The sequence below is a fragment of the Pan troglodytes genome, chromosome 4 (assembly GCF_028858775.2).
Source record: "Pan troglodytes isolate AG18354 chromosome 4, NHGRI_mPanTro3-v2.0_pri, whole genome shotgun sequence".
NCBI classification, from domain to species: Eukaryota; Metazoa; Chordata; class Mammalia; order Primates; family Hominidae; genus Pan; species Pan troglodytes.
The window spans coordinates 110,631,352-110,654,677 of record NC_072402.2 but is presented as its reverse complement, the minus strand read 5'-3'; the positions used below and the strand labels follow the sequence as shown (position 1 = coordinate 110,654,677).

The following is a 23,326-nucleotide window of genomic DNA, read 5'->3' as shown; positions in this document are numbered from 1 at the left end:
CAGATCACGAGGTCAGGAGTTCGAGACCAGCCTGGGTAACATAGTGAAATGCTATCTCTACTAAAAATACAAAAAATTAGCCCAATGTGGTGGCATGTGCCTGTAATCCCAGCTACTTAGGAGGCTGAGGCAGGAGAATCACTTGAACCCAGGAGGCAGAGGTTGCAGTGAGCCAAGATCATGCCACTGCACTCCCGCCTGGATGACAGAGTGAGACTCCGTCTCAAAAAATAAAAGTCTCTGCTATTGCTTTACTAATACCTGGAGTTCCACCATTAGTTTCACTGCTTCAAATTTAAGGCTTCCTTTCTCTAAAAATGCAAACACCTCTGAGAAAGATAGTAGAATACAATGTGTTCAGCCATATAGTCTTTTACACCTTAGTATGAATTAACTATTAGTTTATTCCCAACTTGTAGCTAATCAAGAAGAGTTTTTGATAAGAGGAGGAAATCAAGAGGCCAAAGAACAGTAGGATACTGGCCTTATGGGTGTGTAAGTGTAGAAAATTCAGGAAGCTGACTTTAGGAAGGAAGCTAAAATGTGTAAATTTCTTTGGGCAGGAAGTAAATCTTGTTTATCCTTGTGCATAATGTTGGAATATCATAGCCAGTATAGATGGGTATAGAACAGATGAGTTAATGGATAAACAGCTCTGCTCACTTCATAGCTTTTGCCTAGGGCTTGCTCTGCCCAAAGCTGTAGTCTCAGGGTTATTTTGGGGTGACTGCTACCCTGTTACTCTGGCTTCCTTTTCTTCAGAATTACTCATGTGGGATGGTGATATGGTATGGCTGTGTCCCCACCCAAATCTCATCTTGAATTGTAGTTTCCATAATCCCCAAGTGTCATGGGTGGGACCCAGTGGGAGATAATTGAATCATGGGGGTGATTACCCTCATGCTATTCTCATGATAATGAGTAAGTTTTCACAAGATTTGATGGTTTTATAAGGGACTCCCCGCTTCACTTGGTTCTCATTCTCTCTCCTGCCAGCATGTGAAGAAGGATGTGTTTGCTTCTCCTTCTACCATACTTGTAAATTTTCTAGGTGTCCCCAGCCCCACAGAACTGTGAGTCAATTAAACCTCCTTTCTTTGTAAATTACCCAGTCTCAGGCAGTTCTTTATAGCAGCATGAGAATGGACTAATACAGATGGTATGCCAGAACCTCATTGTTAACAGATGTTGGATCACTAGTATAACAAACAATTGCTAACTACTAACACATTTTGCACTAAAACATTTTTAGAGTTAAACACATTTAAAGGAAAACAATAAAATGTCTATTTATACAGTTTTAAGTGTCTCCTTATATAATAAAAACATTATCATCATCAGATGCTTGGTCAGATCATTGACCAGCTCTGTCTCCCATTCCCTATGAGTCTGACATTTCATAATTGATACCACTGGTGAAATACTGGGCGACTGGGAGATGAAGATAAACAGTGGATTTTCCCTCCACTGCTTAGTTTTTCCACTGTTAGTATTTATGAATTTATTACATAATTTAGCAAAATGATGACTCAACCATGAAGCCAGTGCTCCCTCAACTGCTGGATCTGTGGGAAAGGGAAAAGAAAAGCTAATGAAGTTAAAAAGAATTTACTGCTAGCAAAGTCACAGGTAAAGAGAGAACAAAGGATATATGATAAAAACATAGTCACATTGAGTTTATCAGTTATCAAATTTATTGATAATAGTTTTTTCTTTAGTGATAAGAAAAATATAAATATTAGGTTAAGATATTAAAGTTTCAAACTCTTAATGACACATAGCAAATGTTGCTGTGGTTATAATCTGTGAGATCCATAGAGCTTGGACCTAATCTATATTGGTTCCTGGTGTATCTTCAGTGCCTAGCAGATAGTAGGTGCTCAGTGAATAGTTGTTGAATGAATGAATGAATGAATGAATGAATATTAAATGCTGGTGACTCAGTAGCCTTCTTTAAAGTAGTGTAAAACCTTTAACAAATTATATCTAGATAATTAGGTCCAATGCTAATGAGAAGGGCCTTCGAGGATGAAGGAATGCATTCTGGAATCTATTTTATACTTGACAAAAACAGCAATGACTATTTCTTGGTCTCAAACTAAGTCACCCTGAAAAATCTACCCATGACCAATTTTCCTATGCTGAAAGACAGCCTGGGCTGTCTACACCAAGTAGATATAATTGATATAATTTTTACTAGTACAATCCTAAGATAATTGCTTACCTTTTTACTTTCTTCTGTCAGTGTAGGTGCAATCTAAGGCAAATGAAAAGAACTCACACCATATAAACTGATGCTGGTCTTCAGTCCAAGGTGACTTTTACAAATTTTTCCTCTGAATAAATACAAATTGGAAAAGTGGTTTCAGTTAACTATAAAAATAATGTATTTAAAAAGATTACTCTGAAATTAAGCCAATGTTGTTTTCTGTATTAGTTTATTAAGAAAACTGCCTATCCTCCACTTAATTTTGCAAGTTGCGAACTTGATATGAAATAATCGAAGTAAAACGGTTTTCCTACATGTTAAAGACGGGTTGTAAGTAATCACATTTCCAAAGAATCCAGAAATGGAGACTCTCCCTTTAATCCATTTCATATGCCAGTGTGTTGGGTTATAAACATACCAAATACACATGTGATATAGACTGGGTATATTGTATTAAACACTAACTCAGTTACTATTGTACAAAATTAGAAGTTACAGTTATCACTATTGATGTTTCAAGTCCAAACTATTTGCATAAGAATGACTATCAGGCCAGGCACAGTGGCTCACATCTCCAATCCCAGCACTTTGGGAGGCTGAGGCAAGTGGATCACCTGAGGTCAGGAGTTCGAGACCAGTCTAGGAACAAGGTGAAACCTCATCTCTACTAAAATTACAAAATTTAGGTGGGTGTGGTGGCATGTGTGTGTAATCCCAGCTACTCAGGAGGCTGAGGTAGAAGAATCGCTTGAACCCAGGAGATTGGAGGTTGCAGTGAACCGAGATCACGCCATTGCACTCCAGCCTGGGCAACAGAGTGAGATTCCATCTCAAAAAAAAAAAAAAAAACCATCAAAAGTATAAAATTAGAGTCTCACTTGTGACTTTCAGTAAATTCCACCCTTGATCTTAGCCAAAAGGCGGAGAAGCAATGACTTTCAGTAAACTCTATAAAGGTGGTTAAGATGATGCATATAATAGTTGGTGCTGTTTGGAAAGAGTATATATTGTAATTTTTTTAGACTAATGAATTCTCACTTTTAGTAGGGTGTTTTTGTTATGGCTGTGAACAGATAAAGATGTGCTGGGAACAATGGTGTGAAAAAAACAAAAACAAGCCTGTCCTCCCAAACCTTATTCCAAATCCCCCAACACTAACTAGTTATAAATCTCCATCAGCATGGACTTTAGGGAGACTAGACTGGGTAAAATGCAAAAGGCTATGTGGTCAATCAATTCTCTCCTAACTGCATGACAGAGCTCATCATAAAGCAAAAGTTATTTATGTAATGAAAGGAAGATGCACGTCCTCGAGTCAACCAGTGTGGTCACAGCATGATTGATGTCCAAGAGCTAGAGGAACATGGGCCAAAACTCATCCAAAATAGGCTGAAAGTCAGAGACTGAAGAGAGACAGGAAGCATTAAGAGACTGCTAAGTGATAAAGAGCTGCATAAATCAGCTTGCTGCATGTCAGAGAACAGCTTGACTTTGACCTGACATTTGTTTGTAGGTCAATTCCTTGCTCACATCTGTGTAGGCCTGGAGGGTCCCTTTCACTTGGCCAAGGGTTAATCCAAGGATCCTAGACAAAACTGAAAAATAAGCAATTTTGTTTCACTACTTTGTACCTTGGAAAACACTACTCCTTTAATCCTCAGGTACTTAGTGACCCCTGACTCCAACAAAATATGCTGTCAGCATCTTCATACAAATTGTCTAACACAAAATAGGTGCTCAGTATACATTTTCTTTTCCTCCTTCTTTCCCATAGTCAAATTGTTGATGAAAATGTGCTCTTATTTTTGCCAGAGTATTTTGATTTTCACAGATACCAAATCCTTGAATCAAAAGAATAAGAGAAGATAGTATAATTTTGGGCATAAACTCTTGTTAGTGTCTACTTCATTGATGTATGTGCCCTTCAGATAGGCACTCTGTGAAGTGCTTTACGTGGAGTATCTCATTTATTCCAACAATTATATGAGGTAGATACTAGCATTATCTTTGTTTTACAGGCTGAGAACAGTGGGGCTTTTGGAGGTTGAGAACTTTCCCACGAGTGCACAGCTAGTAAGTAAGGGATCCAGGGTATCTGCTCCAGGGCCTGTGCTTTGACCCTGTGCCATGTCCTGGGATGGCGATTGATGTGAGTGAAAGGACTTACACCAGTTGTCTGATCTCAATATGTTCATTCTTTCCAGGGAACTTGATGCTGGTTATGGGTCCCCCATGTAAGGCTAGTGTAGTAGGCAGAATAATGACTTCCATCTCCACCCAAAGATATCCATGCCCTAATATCCAAGCCTGTGAAGATGTTACTTTGCATGGCAAAAGGGACTTTACAGATGGGATTAAAGTTATGTAGACTAATCAGGGAGATTGACTGGGTGCGGTGGCTCACACCTGTAATCCCAGCACTTTGGGAGGCTGAGGTGGGTAGATCACGAAGTCAGGAGTTCGAGACCAGCCTGACCAACATGGTGAAACCCTGTTTCTACTAAAAATACAAAAAAAAATATAGCCGGGCGTGGTGGCGCACGCCTGTAATCCCAGTTACTCAGGAGGCTGAGGCAGGAGAATTGCTTGAACCCAGGAGGCAGAGGTTGCAGTGAGCCGAGATTGCGCCACTCCACTCCAGCCTGGGTGACAGAGTAAGATTTCGTCTCAAAAAAAAAAAAAAAAAGATCTGGGAGATTATCCTGGTACCTGGGTGGGCCCAATCTAATCACATGAGTTCTTAAAAGTAGAAGCAGAAGGCAGATGAGTGAGAGAGATGAGATGAAAGAAAAGGAACAGAGATTTGAAGTATGAGAGGGATTTGACTGCTGCTGGCAGTGGCTTTGAAGATGAGGAAGGAAATGGGGACTTGAGTCCTATAACCACAAGAAACTGAATTCTGCCACAACCCAATTAGCAAAAAAACATGACTCTTTCTTTAAGCCTCCAAAAAGGAACAAAGCCCTGCTGACAGCACCTTGATTTTAACCCAGTAAGATTGACACAGAGCACTGCAACATAAAAAATTTGTGTTGTTTTAAGCCATCAAGTTTGGGATAATTTGTTACAGTAGCAATATAAACTTAATACAACTGCTTAGTTTCTTTTTCTTTTCTTTTTTATTTTTATTTATTTTTTCTGAGACAGGGTCTCACTCTGGTGTGATCATAGCTCACTGCACTCTGGACCTCGCTGGCTCAAGCCATTCTCCTGCCTTAGTCTCCTCAGTAGCTGAAACTGCAGGACCATGCCATCTTGCCTGGCTAATTCTAAATTTTTTCTTATAGAGAGGAGATCACAAACTCCTGGGCTTAAGAGATCCTCCTGCCTTGGCTTCCCAAAGTACTGGGATTACAGGCATGAGCCACAGCACCTGGCCTGGTCAGTTTCTTTATTTATGTTAACTATATTTACCTGATGTCTTATCACGAAAGGAAGTGGGCAAAATTGTCTGACTCCTTCTGGTCCTTCTCTCACATGAAAAGAAAAGCAAAACTTCTTGCCACCCTGTAGGCTAGGAGGCAGATGTGGATTGTTCTCTGTAGTTGGACCCATACCCCAGGGTGAGTGAACGCCGTATTATCCTGGTATGGAATCCAAACCCCAGGCTTTATCTGGAACTGGACTAACTGGTCTTGAGCATAGACAAACAACCTATTAGTGACTTGTTTTCTCCTATTAGTCCACTGTGCAGATACCATTAGAGAAACGTCAAGGAGAAATAAAGGACACTTTTTTTTTTTTTTTTTTTTTGGTAAGATGGAGTCTTGCTCTGTCGCCCAGGCTGGAGTGCAGTGGCGCAATCTCGGCTCACTGCAAGCTCCGCCTCCTGGGTTCACACCATTCTCCTGCCTCAGACTCCCGAGTATCTGGTACTACAGGTGCCCGCCCCGAGGCCCAGATAATTTTTTGGTATTTTTAGTAGAGACGGGGTTTCACCATGTTAGCCAGGATGGTCTCGATCTCCTGACCTCGTGATCCGCCCGCCTCGGCCTCCTGAAGTGCTGGGATTACAGGCGTGAGCCACTGCACCTGGCATAAAGGACATTTTTAAACCTGGTGAGAAATCTCTAGATTTGTGTGCAATAGCAATGACATATTAGTAATTTCACATAACAATACTTTTGCTAAACTAAAGGATATTTCCATGTTGGTTTATTCTCAACTGTGAGCACGAATTTTCTAAAAATCAACTTCCTGTTTGATAAGGGGAGAAATACATTAAAATGCTTTGTCCATATTTTCAGTAGAAAATGTTTAAGAATAGGACAAATGAGGTAAAGAAAATGTAATTCAAATATATTCAATGAAACATGGTGATTTTCACATTTTGTTTCCTTCAATGCTCTTTCTTAAATTACATTCAGACTCTACATTTTCCTCCCATGGTCTGGCAAGTCCGTGTCTCAGGTTTTGTTTACTCTGTCTTTTTCCCTTTTTATTCTGATGACATGTCATCATAAGCCTCCTGCAGCAGAGGGAGGGTGTATGTGCCAACAGGGCTGTGTCTGCAGGGGCTGAGGGTCTCCTGCCTGTCTCATTGGTGCCATACCAGGGTACCCTACAAATGCAGGGGTGGGGGAAAGGAAGGAAGAGATTACCTGACAAATTATGCTGTACCTCTTCTTCCTAACATGAGTAAGAACAAATGTGTTTGATGACTTCAACTTGTTTTCTTACCCTGAAGAAACAGTTTGTGTAGAACAAAAGTGACCTGATCTGAGTTCTCCAGCAGAATTTTCTTCTCTAGCTCACAGAGGGTATAATAATAGTATTTGCCTCATCCCAAGTCAGTTCAACTTCCTCCTTAGAAACTGCCAAAGTTGGCCAGGCGCAGTGGCTCATGCCTGTAATCCCAGCACTTTGGCAGGCTGAGGCGGGCGGATCACAAGGTCAGGAGATCGAGACCATCCCGTCTAACACGGCGAAACCCCATCTCTACTAAAAATACAAAAAAAAAAAAAAAAAAAAAAATTAGCCGGGTGTGGTAGTGGGTGCCTGTAGTCCCAGCTACTCAGTAGGCTGAGGCAGGAGAATGGCGTGAACCCAGGTGGCAGAGCTTTCAGTGAGCCAAGATCGCGCCACTGCACTCCAGCCTGGGGGACAAAAAAAAAAAAAAAAAAAAAAAAAGAAATTGCCAGTGTCAACCGGTTCCAGGCCAACCTTCTTCACAGCCTCCAAAACAGATCTCATCTATCTAGTTCCCAGATCTAGCAGCATCTGGCACACAGGATATATTTAGTAAATATGAGTAAGTGAATAGTTTGAGACCTTAGGCAGGCTTCTGGGTTCTTATTTTCTGCATCTCTTTCCTCTGCTATGAAAGAATCTAAGGTTTACAGTGCTGGTGGGATAAACTAGGATCCCATACTCCCCGAATCTGATTGTAATTTACTAAAGGCAAGAGTAATGTAATATTTCTCCATCTCAATTTTAGAGGCTGGGCATGATGGCTCACTCCTGTAATCCCAGCACCTTGGCAGCCTGAGGGGGGAGGATTGCTTGAGCTCAGGAGTTCAAGATCAGCCTGAGCAACATGGTGAAATGCCATCTCTACAAAAAATACAAAAATTAGCCAGGCTTGGAGGCATGTGCATGTAGTCCCAGCTACTTGGGAGGCTGAGGTGAGAGGATGGCTTGAGCCTAGGAGGCAAAGGTTGCAGTGAGCTGAGATTACACCACTGCACCCCAGTCTGGGTGACAGAGCTAGACCTTGTCTCAAAAAAAAAAAAAAAAAAATTACACCTAGCTGTGTTTTTTTTCTTTCTTAAATTATTTAAACACTTATTTTGCATCAAGTACTCTTCTAAAAACATTACAAATAGTAACTCACCTAACCATGATGAGAACTCTGTGAAATAGGTACTATTTTTATCCTTGTTTTACAGATGAGAGACCAGAAGCACAGAGAGCTTATGCAACTTGCCCAAAGTCATATAGCTAAATGGTAGAGCTGGGATTTAGCTCATACAGACTGAATCCAGAGATAGAACTCCACACTATGCCTCACTATACTGCTTTGCCTCACCATTGGTTGAATGCTTGAGGAAAGAAGAAATTTGGAATCTATGTCAAGAGAAAATTGAAAAGAGAGCAATATTTACAGAAAGAAAGCCAAGGGCTGGGCACAGTGGCTTGCATCTATAATCCCAGCACTTTGTGGGGTCAAGGTAGGAGGATTGCTTGAGCCCAAGAGGTCAGGGCCCCAGTGAGCCATGATGGTGCCGCTGCACTCCAGCCAGGACAACAGAGTAAGATCCTGTCTTGAAAAATAAAAAAATTTAAAAAAAAGGAAGAAAGGAAGAAATCCAAATGAACAGTATGTTTCTAGATATTCCATGCATAGTTAATGTAGTACAAATGTTGCCACTGCATGAAATGTAGTGACAAAAACCTAGGTTGATTTGGATACCTAACTTAAAAGGATTTTGCTCCTTTGCTAAAATAAATAAATAATAAATAAAACAATCAAATTGTGATGCTGGGTGTAGCGGCTCATGCCTGTAATCCCAGCACTTTGGGAGGCTGAGATGGGCGGATCACTTGAGCTCACAAGTTTGAGGCCAGCCTGGGCAACATGGCAAAACTCCATCTCTACAAAAAAGTACAAGAATTAGCTGGGTGTGGTGGTGCACACCTGTAGTCCCAGCTACTTGGAAGGCTGAGGTGGGAGGATGGTGTAAGCCCAGGAGGCGGAGGTTGCAGTGAGCCAACATTGTGCACTGCACTTCAGCCTGGGTGATACAGTCAAACTTTGTCTAAAAAAAAAAAAAAAAAAAAAAAAAAAAATCAGGACCGGCACTGTGGCTCACACCTGTAATCCCAGCACTTTGGGAGGCTGAGGCAGGCAGATCACTTGAGGTCAGGAGTTCAAGACCAGCCTGGCCAACATGGTGAAACCCCATCTCTACAAAAAAATACAAAAATTAGCTAGGCATGGTGGTATGCACCTGTAGTCCCAGTTACTCAGGAGGCTGATGCATGAGAATCATTTGAACCTGGGAGGCTGAGGTTGCGGTGAGCCAAGATCATGCCACTGGACTCCAGTCTGGGTGACAGAGGCAGACTCCATCTCAAAAAAAGAAAAAAAATCAAATTATGAATCACTTTAAGTATTCAAAAACAACCCCAACTTAATATACATACTGTACTCAGTAGGAAATTATACAAACTCACAACTTGTTTGAAGTTTACAGTTGAGTTATTCTGCTAAGCAGCTGTACTAGTTTCCTAGGGCTGCTGTAACAGTCTCACAAACTGGGTAGCTTAAATAATAGAAATTGAGGCTGGGTGCAGTGGCTCATGCCTGCAGTCCCAGCACTTTGGGAGGCCAAGATGGGGAGATCACTTGAGGTCAGGAGTTTGAGACCAGTTTGGCCAATGTGGTGAAACCCCATCTCTACAAAAAAAAAAAAAAAAATTAGCTTGGCATGGTGGCACACACCTGTAGTCCCAGCTACTTGGGAGGCTGAGGTGGAAGAATCGCCTGAACCTGGGAGGTGGAGGTTGCAGTGAGTGGAGATTGTGTCACTGCAGTCCAGCCTGGGTGACCCAGTGAGACCCTGTCTCTAAATAAATAAATAAAACATAAATTTATTATCTCACAGCTCTGGAGGCTGGAAGTCCAAGATCAAGGTCTCAGCAGGTTTGGTTCCTTGTGAGGGCTGTGAGGGAATGATCTGTTCCAGGATTTTCTTCTTGGCTTGTAGATGGCCATCTTCTCCCTGTGTTTCTTCACAGTCTTCCCTTTATATGTATCTGTCTCCGTCCAAATTTCACCCCCCCTTTTTTTTTTGAGACAGAGTCTCGCTCTGTTGCCCAGGCCGGAGTGCATTGGCTTGATCTCGGCTCACTGCAAGCTCTGCCTCCTGGGTTCACACCATTCTCCTGCCTCAGCCTCTTGAGTATCTGGGACTACAGGTGCACGCCACCACGCCCGGCTAATTTTTTGTATTTTTAGTAGAAATGGGGTTTTACCGTGTTAGCAAGGATAGTCTCAATCTCCTGACCTCGTAATCCACCTGCCTCGGCCTCCCAAAGTGCTAGGATTACAGGTGTGAGCCACCGCGCCTGGCCAAATTTCCCATTTTATAAGGACAACAGTCACACTGGATTGAGGTCCACCCTAATGAGTTCATTTGAATTTGACTACCTTTTTGAAGACCCTATCTCCAAATAAGATCACACTCTGAGGTACTGTAGGTTAGGATTCCAACATGTCTTCTTTAGGGAGGTAGAATACAATTCAACCCATAATAGCAGTGTAATATAGGGGTAAGAGCCTGATTCTGAATTCTAGCTCTGCCACTTATTGTGATATGGGAACTCACTATATCTCATTTTTTTTTCCTTAAATGAGGATGAAACAGGTAGCATCTTCCTCATGCAGCTGTGAGGATTAAATGAACTAGTCCACGTAACACTTGGAATACTGGGTGGTACAACACATGTTAGATATTCATTCATTCATTAATTCAACAAATAGTTATTGAACAACTACTAAGTGCTAGGCACTGTTCAATGTGCTTAAAATATTGAAGCAAATAAAATAAGCAAAAATGTCTACCCTCATGGAGCTCATAATCTAGTGAGGAAAGAAAGATAATTTAAAAATAGAACATGGTCTGGCATGGTGGTGGCTCATGCCTGTAATCCCAGAACTTTGGGAGGCCAAGGTGGGCAGATCACGGAGTTCAAGACTGGCCTGGGTAACATGGTGAAACCCCATCTATACTAAAAACAAAAAAAATTAGCCAGACATGGTGGCACACGGCTATGGTCCCAGCTACTTGGGAGGTTGAGGTGGGAGGATGGCTTGAGCACAGCAGGAGGTCGAGGCTGCGGTGAGCTGTGACCACGCCTCTGTACTCCAGCCTGGGTGACAGAGTGAGACAGTCTCAAAAAAAAAAAAAAAAAAAAGTAGAACATAATGCCAGACAGTAATAAATTCTATGGAGAAAAATCAAGCTAGAGACCACTGGGGTTTGCAATTTGAGATTAGGGGTACCATTTGAACAAATATCTGAATAATGGAAGGGCACAGTTAAATGGTTAACTGGGGAAAGACACTTTCAGATAGAGGAGGGTTTCTGGACTGTCACATTACTGACATTTGGGGCTGGATAATTCTTTGTTGTGGGGGCTGTCCTGTGTGTTACAGGATGTTTAGCAGCACCCCTAGTCTCTAACCACTAGATGCTAGTTGCACTTGCCACCTCCTGCTCTCCTTGTGTGACAATCTGTTTCACAACCAAAGTATCTCTAGACATTGCTACTCCTCCCCCCAGGAGGAAGAAGGGGAGAGGAAGTGCTCCTGGTTGAGAACCACTGAAATAGAAGAAAAGTGAACGAACGCCCAGAGGCTTACCTTGTCTGAGGCACAGCAAGGAGGCAGGCAGTAAGGGAAGACATCAGAAAGGGGAGGGATGAACCATGTCACCTGTGACCCTGATGCCCTCCTTCAGGCAGATAGGAAGCTGCTGGAGGGTTGAGAACAAAAACATAGCACAAGTTGACGCACATTTTAAAACAGATTCTACTGTCTGCCACATTGAGAATTAACTGTAGGTGAAAAGACAGAAGTAGACAGCAGGTTGTTTCATTTGTTCACTGATTTGGCTGGGTGGTGGTAGGAGCAGCTGAGAAAGCTGAGCTAAGAAGCTCTGAGGAAGAAAGGAGGAAGGAGAATTAGCATAAAAGGAAAAAGCTAGGCGTGGGCAAGATAACTTTTTGCAGAAGTGGAAGGCAGTAGGGTAATTAAGTAGATTTGAAAGCACAGAGGGGTTGTGTAGGACCAAGACAGAATGTTGGGGGCCAGTTGTGGGCAGGGCATTGAATGCTCTGCTAAGGAATGGGAGCTCTAGTCTGTTAGGATAATAATACGGAGCTTCGGACAAAAATTCTGCAGCAGTGTGCAGAATAGGAGTCAGCAACAGTAATTTTAGGAGTGTCTGGAAGTCATATGGGTGAGATAAGAGGAGCCTAGGTTTAGGTGGAGGAAGAGCATGGCCAACTCATTCTGAATGAAGCAAAAACGAGCTCCTGCCCTAAGGCTTGGACCTTAGAATCTCCGTCTTCTTCAGAGTATTTTGAGTGTACGAAGTGCAGAGTATATCGGCTCCACAGAGAGAATTTGGACACTTGCCACGGTATCAGACACCAAGACAACGCAAGCCCACCATGAAAAGATTTAATGCAGTTTTTTCTTGGAAAAGGTGTACCCCAGGGAGGATGTGTTAGATTTCTTCAAGGGTCTTTACAAGGCAACGATTGTCTGTAGGTGAGAAAAACTGCCAAGTTAAGGCAAAGAGGGAGAAAGCAGGCCTGCTTCCAAAGAGTTCTTTCACGATGCTCAAACATTTCATTTTTTTAGGTCAAAAATGCCTTAGCAGGTTTAGCACAGCAATGTAGGTGCCAAACTCATCGCACTAAATTGCAGGCGGGAGCAACAAGGACGCCTGCCTCCTTTCTGCCTGCTTTTTGCAATAGTCCGATTTGAGAAGGGGACCCACGCCACATCCTTTTTACCCCGCAATGGGTTAAGACTGTCAACAGGCAGGCCACCTCGCAGCGTCCGCGGAGTTGCAGGCCCGCCCCCGCCAGGGTGTGGCGCTGTCCCCCAGGCGCGGGGCGGGGGAGGAGGGGCGCGCGGCGGCCGGGCGGGGCGAGCGGAGGCGAGTGGAGGACGCGTAGACGCGCCGCGGTCCCCGCCTGCCGCTGCCCCGCCGCAGTCGCCGCTCCAGTCTATCCGGCACTAGGAACAGCCCCGGGCGGCGAGACGGTCCCCGCCATGTCTGCGGCCATGAGGGAGAGGTTCGACCGGTTCCTGCACGAGAAGAACTGCATGACTGACCTTCTGGCCAAGCTCGAGGCCAAAACCGGCGTGAACAGGAGCTTCATCGCTCTTGGTGGGTGGCCGGGGGTCGCCGCCGCTGGTAGGGCCACGGGATCCGCCGCTGCCCCAGCTGCTGGGGAAGGAAGCAGGGAGAGGACTCGGGAAAGGTGGAGTCGGAGACAGACGGGACAAGCAGCATCCTCAGGGATCAGGCTGGCCTCCCGGGAAGCGTGGGCATCGGAGGACCCCGCCGGGGCTGCCCAGGCTGAGGGTCGCGGGGCTGGAGGGCAGCTGCGGCGCCGGGCGCTGGCAGCTGGAAGGGCCAGCGCTGACGTGTCTGCCCCGCGGCCCGGCGCCCTATTCCTGCTGTCCTGCGCGGTGGGCGCGGACAGCGGGGCCCCTGCGGGCGGGCGCGTTGACGGAGGTACCCGGTCCTACCCGACCCTCCGTGGAGCTCCGCCCGGGGAGGGCGCCCCTCGGGTGGGCGGGGGCTGCTGCTGCAGCGTGTGCGGGAGTCCGGGCCTCTCGGGACGCTCCCCGCTGAACGCAGCTTCCCAGGCTGGAGCGCTGCCCAGCAGGCCCTGCGAGAGGGCGGAAGGGGGTGCCCCGGACCGTCCCGGGCGCCGGGGGTTGCTACGCAAAGCGCCGGGGCCCCCTGCGGGAGGTAGGAGAGGCACAATGGTGGGGCTGCCTGGTATCCCCAGACTTCAAGGCATAGCCCCGCGGACGCGCAGGCCCAGCTTTCGTGTGGTTTGTTTTTCTCGCTCCTTTAATCGAGTCGAGAGGAAAACTCCTACAACAGGCCCAGCCTCGCGGTGTGGGCGGCGGCTGTCCCGCGTGAACGGCTCTCATGCTGCCCGACCCACTTCTCTCCTTGTGGTCTCCAGGTGTCATCGGACTGGTGGCCTTGTACCTGGTGTTCGGTTATGGAGCCTCTCTCCTCTGCAACCTGATAGGATTTGGCTACCCAGCCTACATCTCGTAAGTGACACACCCTGCAGCCGTCCCCTTCCCTTCCTCCATTCCCCCCCGCAGGGCTGCTGCAGTAGACTGCACATCCGCATTTCCCGGGAGAAAAGTGAAAGCTCGGCTGGGAGGGATGGGGTTGGACATAAGGGGTGGGGATAGTATTCACCATTTTGGAACCTTAACTTAATCCCTATCTCTTGACGATTAGCCCAGAGGTATTTTCATTAGATTATCCTGGTGACCAGTGTCCCCTCTCTTTGGCACACTAACAGGAAAGCGCTACCACTCTGTCGTCCTGCCTTTACTGGTGGGAGGATCTCAGAAGGTAGAGGGAGCTGAGCACTTTTGTCTAGTAATTATTTTAATGGGTATTTCACCATATATTTATGCACCTAGAGAGTAAAACCCTATCAATTAGGTCTTCCTTAATTCATAATTATGTTAATTGAGACAGTAGGGAGAATTTTGTCTTTTTCTTTTATTTTGAAAAAGCCACATGTTACAGACAAACTTGGGAAATGCTTACCCTAGTGTAAAAACAAAAACCTTTAAAAATGCTCCATGATATAGCTCCTTGGTTATATAAGTGAGTCATTTATATAATTGAGCTACTTAAAAAATGAATTTTTACCATTAGGATCTGAATTTATTACCAAAGTTGTTTTTATTCTACAATGTGTTTATTTTTTTTAATTCTACGATTTTATTTTTCCATTCGTTCAAGTAGGAATTATTCCTCTCCAGAAATGAATTTTGTTTTGCGATACAGTTCTTCCCAAGAAAGCCAGTGGTTTTTACCTTCATTCAGTTGGTCTCTGCTACTTTCTTCAACCATAGGGATAAAAATAAAGGAAGAAAAAATTTTCAACTAGGAGGCTAAGACACAGATAACACATTATTACAGCTTGTATCTGTCACTAGTTAGGCTAGAATTTAGTCTATGACTATAAGGGAAGAAACATGTTTTAGAAGTTAGTTCTGATTTGAGCAATTAAATTGCAGTTACCTAGTAGTTGTTACTGTGTTAGTCCGGTACAGACACTTAGTCATACTCCGGAAAGTCTAGCTACATATAGCCCTGAGGCCTACCCCGGGCTCTGCTTTTTGGAGGAGACTCAAGGAAAAACGGGATTGTGTGCACAGAATAAAGCATACAGACCCCCGTGAGCAAATATTCAGGCGGTCGGTGTTACATTAGTCTAATCAAGTCTGTTCATTGCGTAACCAATATGATTGTATAATTGTCCAAAAGAAAGAAAAAGTGTTTGAAAATGGTGGTCTTTAGTAGCATCAAAATCCATGTTGCTTAAAGTGTGACCTGTGAACATTGTCTTAGTCTGCTTGGGCTGCTATAACAAAATACCTTAGACTGGATAATTTATAAACAATAGAAATGTATTGCTCACAGTTCTGGAGGCTGGGAAATCCAGGACCAAGGCACCAGCAGATTTGGTGTCCGGTGAGGGCTTGCTCCCTGCTTCAAAGATGGCATCTTCTCACTGCTTCCTCACGTGGTGGAAGGGTCAACTGGCTCCCTCAAGCCTCTTTTATAAGGACACTAATACCATTCATGAGGGCAGAGCTCTCATGCCTTTTTCTTTTCTTTTGAGACAGAGTCTCGCTCTATATTGCCCAGGCTGGAGTGCAGTGTCGTAATCTCAGTTCACTGCAACCCCCATCCCCGGCCGCCCCCACCCCGCCAAATTCAAGCAATTCTCCTGCCTCAGCCTCCCTAGTAGCTGGGATTACAGGCATGTGCTACCATGCCTGGGTAATTTTAGTATTTTTAGTAGAGATGCAGTTTTGCCATGTTAGCCGGGCTGATCTTGAACTCCTGACCTCAGGTGATCCACCTGTCTCAGCCTCCCAAAGTACTGGGATTACAGGCGTGAGCTACCACACCTGGCCAAGCCCTCATGTCTTAATTGCCTCCTAAAGGCACCACTATTTAATACTAATACATTGGGTATTAGGTCCCAACATATGGATGTTGGGGGAACACAACATTCAGACCATAGCAGTCACCTTCATTTTAACTACTCTCCATACCTCTTGTAACTCTTATGCTCCCTAGCCAGAGTTATTTTTTAAAATATTCATCTATTTAGCAAAAATCAAATGCCAGTCACATGTGTGGCACTGTGGTAGCACTTTAGATATGGCAAGAAATAAGGTAGTCATACTCTCTGTCCTTGTTGAATGAGCAGTCTACCCAGGCAAGAAATAGGCAAAGTAGTGACCGTGTGGTAAGCCCTCTAAAGTAAATAAACAGTTCTGGTAGAGAAGACCTGAGGAATGAGAAGGGGCCAGCCAAGAGCAGAGCCAGGGAGAGGGAGAAGAGTGTGTCAGGCCCTGAGGCAGCACACAGCTTAGCTCTGTGTGAGCAAAGAGTGGTGGGGGAGGCACCAGAGAGGTGCAGGTGCCAGCAGGTAGGGTCAGTGGTGGAAGTGTGCATTTCATTCCAGATGGTGGTAGGGAGTTCGCATTTTTTGATTGCCTTGGATGGGTTTTAAATAGGGGGTGACATGCTACGATTTATATTTTAAGGTCACTTTGGCTGCTGTGACCTCTGTAAGGAGTTCGCGATCTTGCCAAACTATTGCCAGTAATTTATTTCCTTCCTTTCTTACCTTTCAGCTTTTCTCTTGCTGTTTCCTCTCCTTGGGCCATCACAGGAAGGGGAGTAGTGTCAGTATTGGGTCAAGAGACTGCAGGATGCAAAGATGAAATTGGGAAAAGCTCACTTGGCTTCCTAGCTTTTCTCCCTTTGGACTCCCTTTGGAAGTCTGTGAGTGAAGCTCAGGTGCACCTGGCTCCTGGTCAGGGTCTGCTGCACGTCGGAGCATGTAGATGGTTGAAGACTTGCCCAGTGCTCACTGGGGAGCAACCAGTACCTTATTGTATACCCCTCTTCCTACTGGTTCTTTCCGTGTGCATAATTTCCCTTTGAGCTCTTTGAGAACGGGGTCTTTCATCTCTGACTTCTAGTTTCTAGAATTTTTGGCCGTCTTATATAGGCAATTCGGAATCTAATTCCAGCCTTCCTTTCATTAAGAACTGTTGACATAATTACCTTAATCTCCTTACTTCCCTCTTTTACTGATAACAGGAGGCAGACTACTGGAAATGTTTATTATAAAGATAGACCTCCCCCCATTGCTAAGATATAATTTAGATACTTATAAATTGTACACTTTTAAAGTATGCAGTTCAGTGGCTAGTATGTTCAGAGTTGTGTAACCATCACCACTGTCTAATTCCAAAACATTTTTATCACCCCAAAGGGAAACCATCACCAATCACTCCCTATTCCTCCTACCCAGCCCCTGGAAACCACTAATCTGCATTCTGTTTCTATGAGTTTGCCTATTCTGAGCATTTCATGTAGACGGAATCATACAATATATGGCCTTTAATGTCTGGTGCAGCCCTGCTTCTAATGGGATTGCACAAATAAGAGTCCTCTGGAGGGTGTATGCTGTGCTGCACCCTCATATGTGAGTAAGTCCTCCTGGTGCAGTCCCTCCAGGGTGGGCGCTAGTGAGCCAGGGCCCTAGTCCTGTACTTGCTCCTTTGTACAAATGGAATTGTGAGGCAAACTCAGACTTTATCTTCTATTTAAGGAAAGGGGAAGGTTTGCTTTCTGTCCTACCCAGTAACTTTTTTGTTTAAAATTCTATAAAAATGTCTATTACTTTTCCTCTTTTTATTTCATATTTTCCTTAAGACTCGGGCTGCCACCTTCCTGGGACTATCAGAGTTGGGCCTTAAAGATCAAACAGGTAGTCCAGTTCCTTTAGTTTTAAAATGACAATTCAGGGACAGAGAAAGGTGGAGTGTGTTTCCCAAGGTCACACAGAGGCCAGGCTTGGTCTGGAACTACACAAGAATGTAAAGCACATTTAGGCATATTTTAGTGCCAATGTTAGAAAGATTAAATATGTTTAGGGGGCTGGGCATGATGGCCCACATCTGTAATCTCAGCACTTTGGGGTGCTGAGGCAGAGGGATTGCTTGAGGCCAGGAGTTCAAGACGAGAGTCCAGCACTATATATTTAATCTTTAACAACACTTTTGAAATCTCATACCCAGTTCAGTAATGTGTCATTTTAGTTTCTGTGTGTCCTCACAAGCCCATTTTAAACTTTTGCTGCTGGTGTAAAGAGTTATATTGCATTTAGCTCTTTGTATGGCTCCTGAAATCTGTGTAGCATTTTATTTAACAGATACGTACATATCTCTGTCTAAGTGCTTTGCAAATATAGCTCATTTAATCCTCAGAACAACCCTGTTATGTAAGTGCTATGATTATTCCCATTTTTACAGATGAGGAAACACAGAAAGAGAATTTGAATAACTTGATCAAGGTCTCACAACTAGCAGGTGATGAAACTGGTATTTAAATCCAAAGAATCTGGCTCCAAATTTCATGCTTTTAATGATTACGTTATGCTACCTCCCTTGTGGCTCTTTGAATGTCCCACAAACACAACATCACCTTATGTAGAGATGAAAATTAAAAAATGTAGGCCTTTCAAAAAAACAGTTGGCCCTGTCAATACATTACCTTTGTGCAGTGTATTTTTCCTCTCAAATAAGGTACTGCCATCCCAAATCATATATCTGCACACATAGGCATTGACTGTGTTTTGTAGACATTAGTTAGAATATGTTACTAACAACTTTTCTTATCTGTTATGTAGCTTTGACTTATGACAGCAGAGGCTTGCTCTGTTTTACTAGCACAAGGCCACCTGAAAATGGCACACTGAACTGGATTTCCTAAGGGGATGCAGCGTTGCCTTTAGTTCTGTTTCAAGAGACAAGTATCTCAAGGGGAGATGTTTGGGGATGACCCCTATCGAGGTCAGATCAGAAAGGGATGGCAAGAAGGTTAATTTGAAGAAAAAAAACAATGAAAATATCTACAAGAGTTGTAACACAGTTAACCACAAGTAAAAGCAACAGCATCCTCTTAGCTAAATGATGCTCAGCACACAAAGGGAGGACACATTCTGGGGAACACAAGTTAAAAAGAGTTGCAGTCTACTTGCTTAAGGTGTGCATTGACAGACTCCTAAAGAGGTTTATTACCCAGAGGAGACTTTGAGAAAGTCACCGTGGTGTGAATGACAGTTGTGAACAGACACTTTCTGTTTTGCAGCTAGTCACTGGAAGCAGAGCTGTTTCCTTAACAGTACTGGAGGATGTGTATTTGTAGTTCTCTTCTTGGACTCACTAGTAGGGGGTGTATTTGTTTTCTTGTGGGTTTTTTTTTTTTTTTTGAAAACTTGTAATTATGTTTTGTTCTTTTTTACTCATGAGAACTTCGGAGCAGATGTATTTTCTACTGAGCTGCCTATGTTCCCATTACACTAGCTTTTCTCTCTGGATCTATATGTGCTTTGTTAAAGTGTTGAAGAGCAGAGCAATGCATGCCTGCGCTTTGCCTTCTGGGGTAGTATGAAGCACAAGCCAATGTGGCCTTCTGGCCGATGTGCACTTGGATAAAAAATATAACAGGCATTCTGCAAACTGTGACTTAAGCAATTTGCTTAAACATTTAAATCTTTAATTTACTTAATTTAAATCTGAAATCTTAAGCATTTAAACATTTAACCTTCCTCAACTTTTTTACTGTCCTTGTTTCACTTAACATTACTGCTAAGAGTGCTGGACTCTTTTAAGATGAAAGTGTTGTGGAGAAATGAAAAAGTAATAAAAATATCCTTATAACAACTTGTGACTATTTTGTAAAATAATGACAGCCAGCGTTTCAGTTAAGGTTCGCCCGCTTGCCTGTGTCATAAAGAAAGTAAAGTTTTAAAAAGCAAATAAGATGAATGATTTAAATTATTTATTCATGATCAGAGTTTCTGGGCTCTAAAGCAGTTGTGGAGGAGGATCTCATTTCTAATACTCTATTCTGGAATGTTCCTTATGAGCTTTTTTTTTTCTCTTTATGAAGGCCCTGGAGATTTAGTCTATTTGTCCTTCTTTCTGTCATAGCCTCCCTCATCTCCTTCTGACCTGGACTTCTCTTTTTCAGGACTGACTTTGAATGAGGACTCAGTTTTCAACTTAATTTTTTTCACATGGCATTTAAAACAAGTATAAATACAAATATAACATGTTAAGGTATTTAGTGGTGATTCATAACATTAACAATTAATTTTGGGGAAATATGAATTAATATGGCAGAAGTTTTAAAACAATTTCAAAATTGTGAATGAAATTACTTTTTGTAGCAGCTGAAATATAAGTGGGGGCTATAGAAACGTACCCTGACTTCATTCTGTCACTTGCACACTTTCCTGATTCCAGGGAGTGGAGCTTATCAGTCACTCTGAGTCATGTGGCTACTATATATATCCTGCAGCCTCTGATAGACTCAAGTGATCTAGTTAAGGGATCACTTACTTGTCTAGACTGCAGTCCGCATCTAAGGTGGCCCTCCTTTACCTAGGAAAAGGCAGCTTAGGTTGTTCCCCATCTAAGTTGTGAGGGTACTTGAGATTAAGTTAAACTTTATGATACCAATCTGACACAGATACTTATAGAACCACTGGTTTTATTGACAAAGGGTTGTCCCAGTGGGATTTGCATCTGCTCTTTTATTGCTCCTGGCATTAATCTTTTTTACCATCAATCATTCAAACAGTTTTTTTGGGGGGACAGGCAGGGAGGCTGAGATGGGTGGATTGCTTGAGTTTGAGACCAGCCTGGACAACATGGCAAAACCCCATCTCTACAAAAAATACAAAAAATTAGTACACGCCTGTAGTCCCAGCTACTCCAGAAGCTGAAGTGGGAGATATGGGTATAAATGGGTATAAATTTATATGGGTATAAATGGATATATAGATATATTTTAATGAACTGCTTTTTTTTTCACACTGTCAGTCTCTGGTAAATAGTTGATATTGGTACAACTGGTTTGAATAATAAAGCCAATGCTGTGAAGACATACTATTACTTAATTTTATGTCATTTGGCTAGTTTGAATTGTAGCAACTGAGTTACTTATGAACCATGCACAGAACACATAGTATGTACCTATGTGTCTTAGGTGTGAGTAGCCAAAAGCATGTGTATATGGAGCTGATTATTACCTCTTGAGCAAAGAGCTTAACTTTTATAAAATTCAGTTTTCTCATATGTAAAAGGTGGGGATAGGGTTGGGGGGAGTTGGGATAATATATGTCAAACGTTTAGGACAAATCAGGCATTCTGTAAGTGCTCAATTAAGGGGAGTTAGTTTCATTAACATATAAAGAGGAAAATTGACTTAATCATAGTCATAGTTCTTTAACTTTGTGTCATTAAGCTTTTCATTGATTTAAGGAAAAACCTTCCTAAGAGTATTTTCTTTCATTTATTTTTTCACTTTCATTTTTTGTTCCTTGTCTTATTATTTTTTTCCTGTACTTAAATCAGCTTAAGACATCATTATTCAAAGAATAAAACACAGTAAAGTTTTGTTCTTCCAAGTTAAAAATATGTGATATGGCTAGTGGTTTTCTTCTGTACTGGTACAATGGTGTATATGTTCCTAAGCATTGAGTATAATTTGGACTAACAATTTTTTAATATTAAATCTTATGTTATGCATAAGAAATGTGAACTTGGTCCTAAAAGCAAGAACTCAAAACAGAAATATAAAAAGGTTGTACAGTTCACATATAAAAAAGCATTTGATCTATTTTGCATAGTAAGAACAAAATAGATCTGAATTAAGAACTTGTAAAAGTGGATGTTTTTCCAGATGGATTTATTGTGTCTGAAATAATTTGAAAAATAGTATGGAAGGTTGTCTCTTTCCTGTCTTCCTCCAAGTAAGCATTAGCTGTAAGTGTTTTGAAATATTGATTGATAGATGAAACCTCAGCAAAAGAAGAAGAGCACATTTTGACCAATACCGAGATAACTAACTTAAGCTTAGCTTAGAAAGCTTTTGGTGATGATGCACACCTTTTATGTCAGTTCAGTGAGCTGCAGCCATTTACAGTGGCCTAAAGAATAATGACCTTGAATTACCTCACGTAAGAAGTCTGGAGGTTGAAATTTCAAGGCGCTACAGCAGAAATCCATGCTCTTTCCCAGCGACTTTGGAGTATAATCTTCCTCGCCCACGCCTGTTTCCTTAATATATAACAAGATTGTTGCCATATAGCGCTAAGGCTTTCAAGAGCAGGAAGCTGGAAGACCTTTTATTTGTGCGCCTCTCATATTTTATCAGCAGAGGAAAATTTTGTCCCAAAGCCTTCTACCGTATTTCCTTTTGTGTTTCATTGGTCAGAACTGTGTCACATGGATACCCTTAACTCCAAGGGGGCTAAGAAAGTCAGTATCTAGCAAAAAGCAATGGGATTACCATGGTGGATTTGTACTAACTTTGATTTATCCCCTAGGCCTGGGGCAGGAGCCTAGCTTCCCTGAGTCAAGACAGATTTGCCAGGTACATGTATATAAAATCAGGGCTCTGTGGGTGAGTAGGAAGGACTGGCTAATTGATAGGCAAGGAACAGTGTCTGCTATTTCCTTGAGCAATGATAGTGACCGGTTGCTGTCATAGGATTTTTGAAGCAGCAGTGTTACCATGACAATCTGATCATGCTGGTGACCATCATTCAGCAGTGAATAGTTAACTGCCAGGCAGTGTACAATGGAGAGATTGAGCTGCAGATATAAATTTGGAAGTTATTAGCATATATATGATATCTAGATTTATGGGGACAGATACTCTCTCCAGATCAAAACAACCAAAATGGCATGATGGTAATAAAATAGTTTTAAAAATCTGGTATTATAGAATGCCTAGGTGGTAAGTGAAGTTTTTTTTTCTCTTTTTTGTTTTTAAATGGATTTTATTTTTTAGAGCAATTTTAGGTTCACAGTGAAATTGAGCAGAAGATACAAAGATTTCCCATGTACCCAGTACGCCTACACATACACAGCCTCCTCTACCATCAGCATCACCTACAAGAGGGGTATGTTTTTGTCTTTGTTTTTTTTTGAGATGGAGTCTTGCTCTGTCGCCCAGGCTGGAGTGCAGTGGCACGATCTCAGCTCACTGCAACTCCACCTCCCGGGTTCAAGTAATTCTCCTGCTTCAGCCTCCCGAGTAGCTGGGACTACAGGTGCATACCATTATGCCTGGCTAACTTTTGTATTTTTAGTAGAGACGGGGTTTCACCATGTTGGCCAGTCTGGCCTTGAACTCCTGACCTCAAGTGATCCACCCTCCTTGGCCTCCCAAAATGCTGCGATTACAGGCGTGAGCCATCGTGCCTGGTCAGGGTGCTGTTTTTTAT

General features: G+C 42.9%; 1 protein-coding gene and 1 long non-coding RNA gene across 2 annotated transcripts in view; one reads left to right on the top strand and one right to left on the bottom strand.

Annotated features, from left to right (window-relative positions):
• Nucleotides 1-386: 386 nt before the first annotated feature.
• LOC104006515 (uncharacterized) lies at nt 387-11,691 on the bottom strand. The gene is made up of 3 exons (XR_680263.4): nt 11,577-11,691; nt 2,225-2,336; nt 387-1,565 (listed from the first exon to the last, which is right to left on the bottom strand). It is a non-coding gene; the product is annotated as an uncharacterized LOC104006515 (long non-coding RNA).
• A 1,149-nt stretch (nt 11,692-12,840) lies between these two features.
• Nucleotides 12,841-23,326, top strand: part of REEP5 (receptor accessory protein 5) — a 44,120-nt gene continuing 33,634 nt past the window's right edge. Inside the window, exons 1-2 of the mRNA XM_009449467.4 lie at nt 12,841-13,116; nt 13,931-14,024. Of these exons, the coding sequence (XP_009447742.1) occupies nt 12,999-13,116; nt 13,931-14,024 (212 nt within the window). The 5' untranslated portion in view covers nt 12,841-12,998. The remainder of the gene's footprint in view (nt 13,117-13,930; nt 14,025-23,326) is intronic.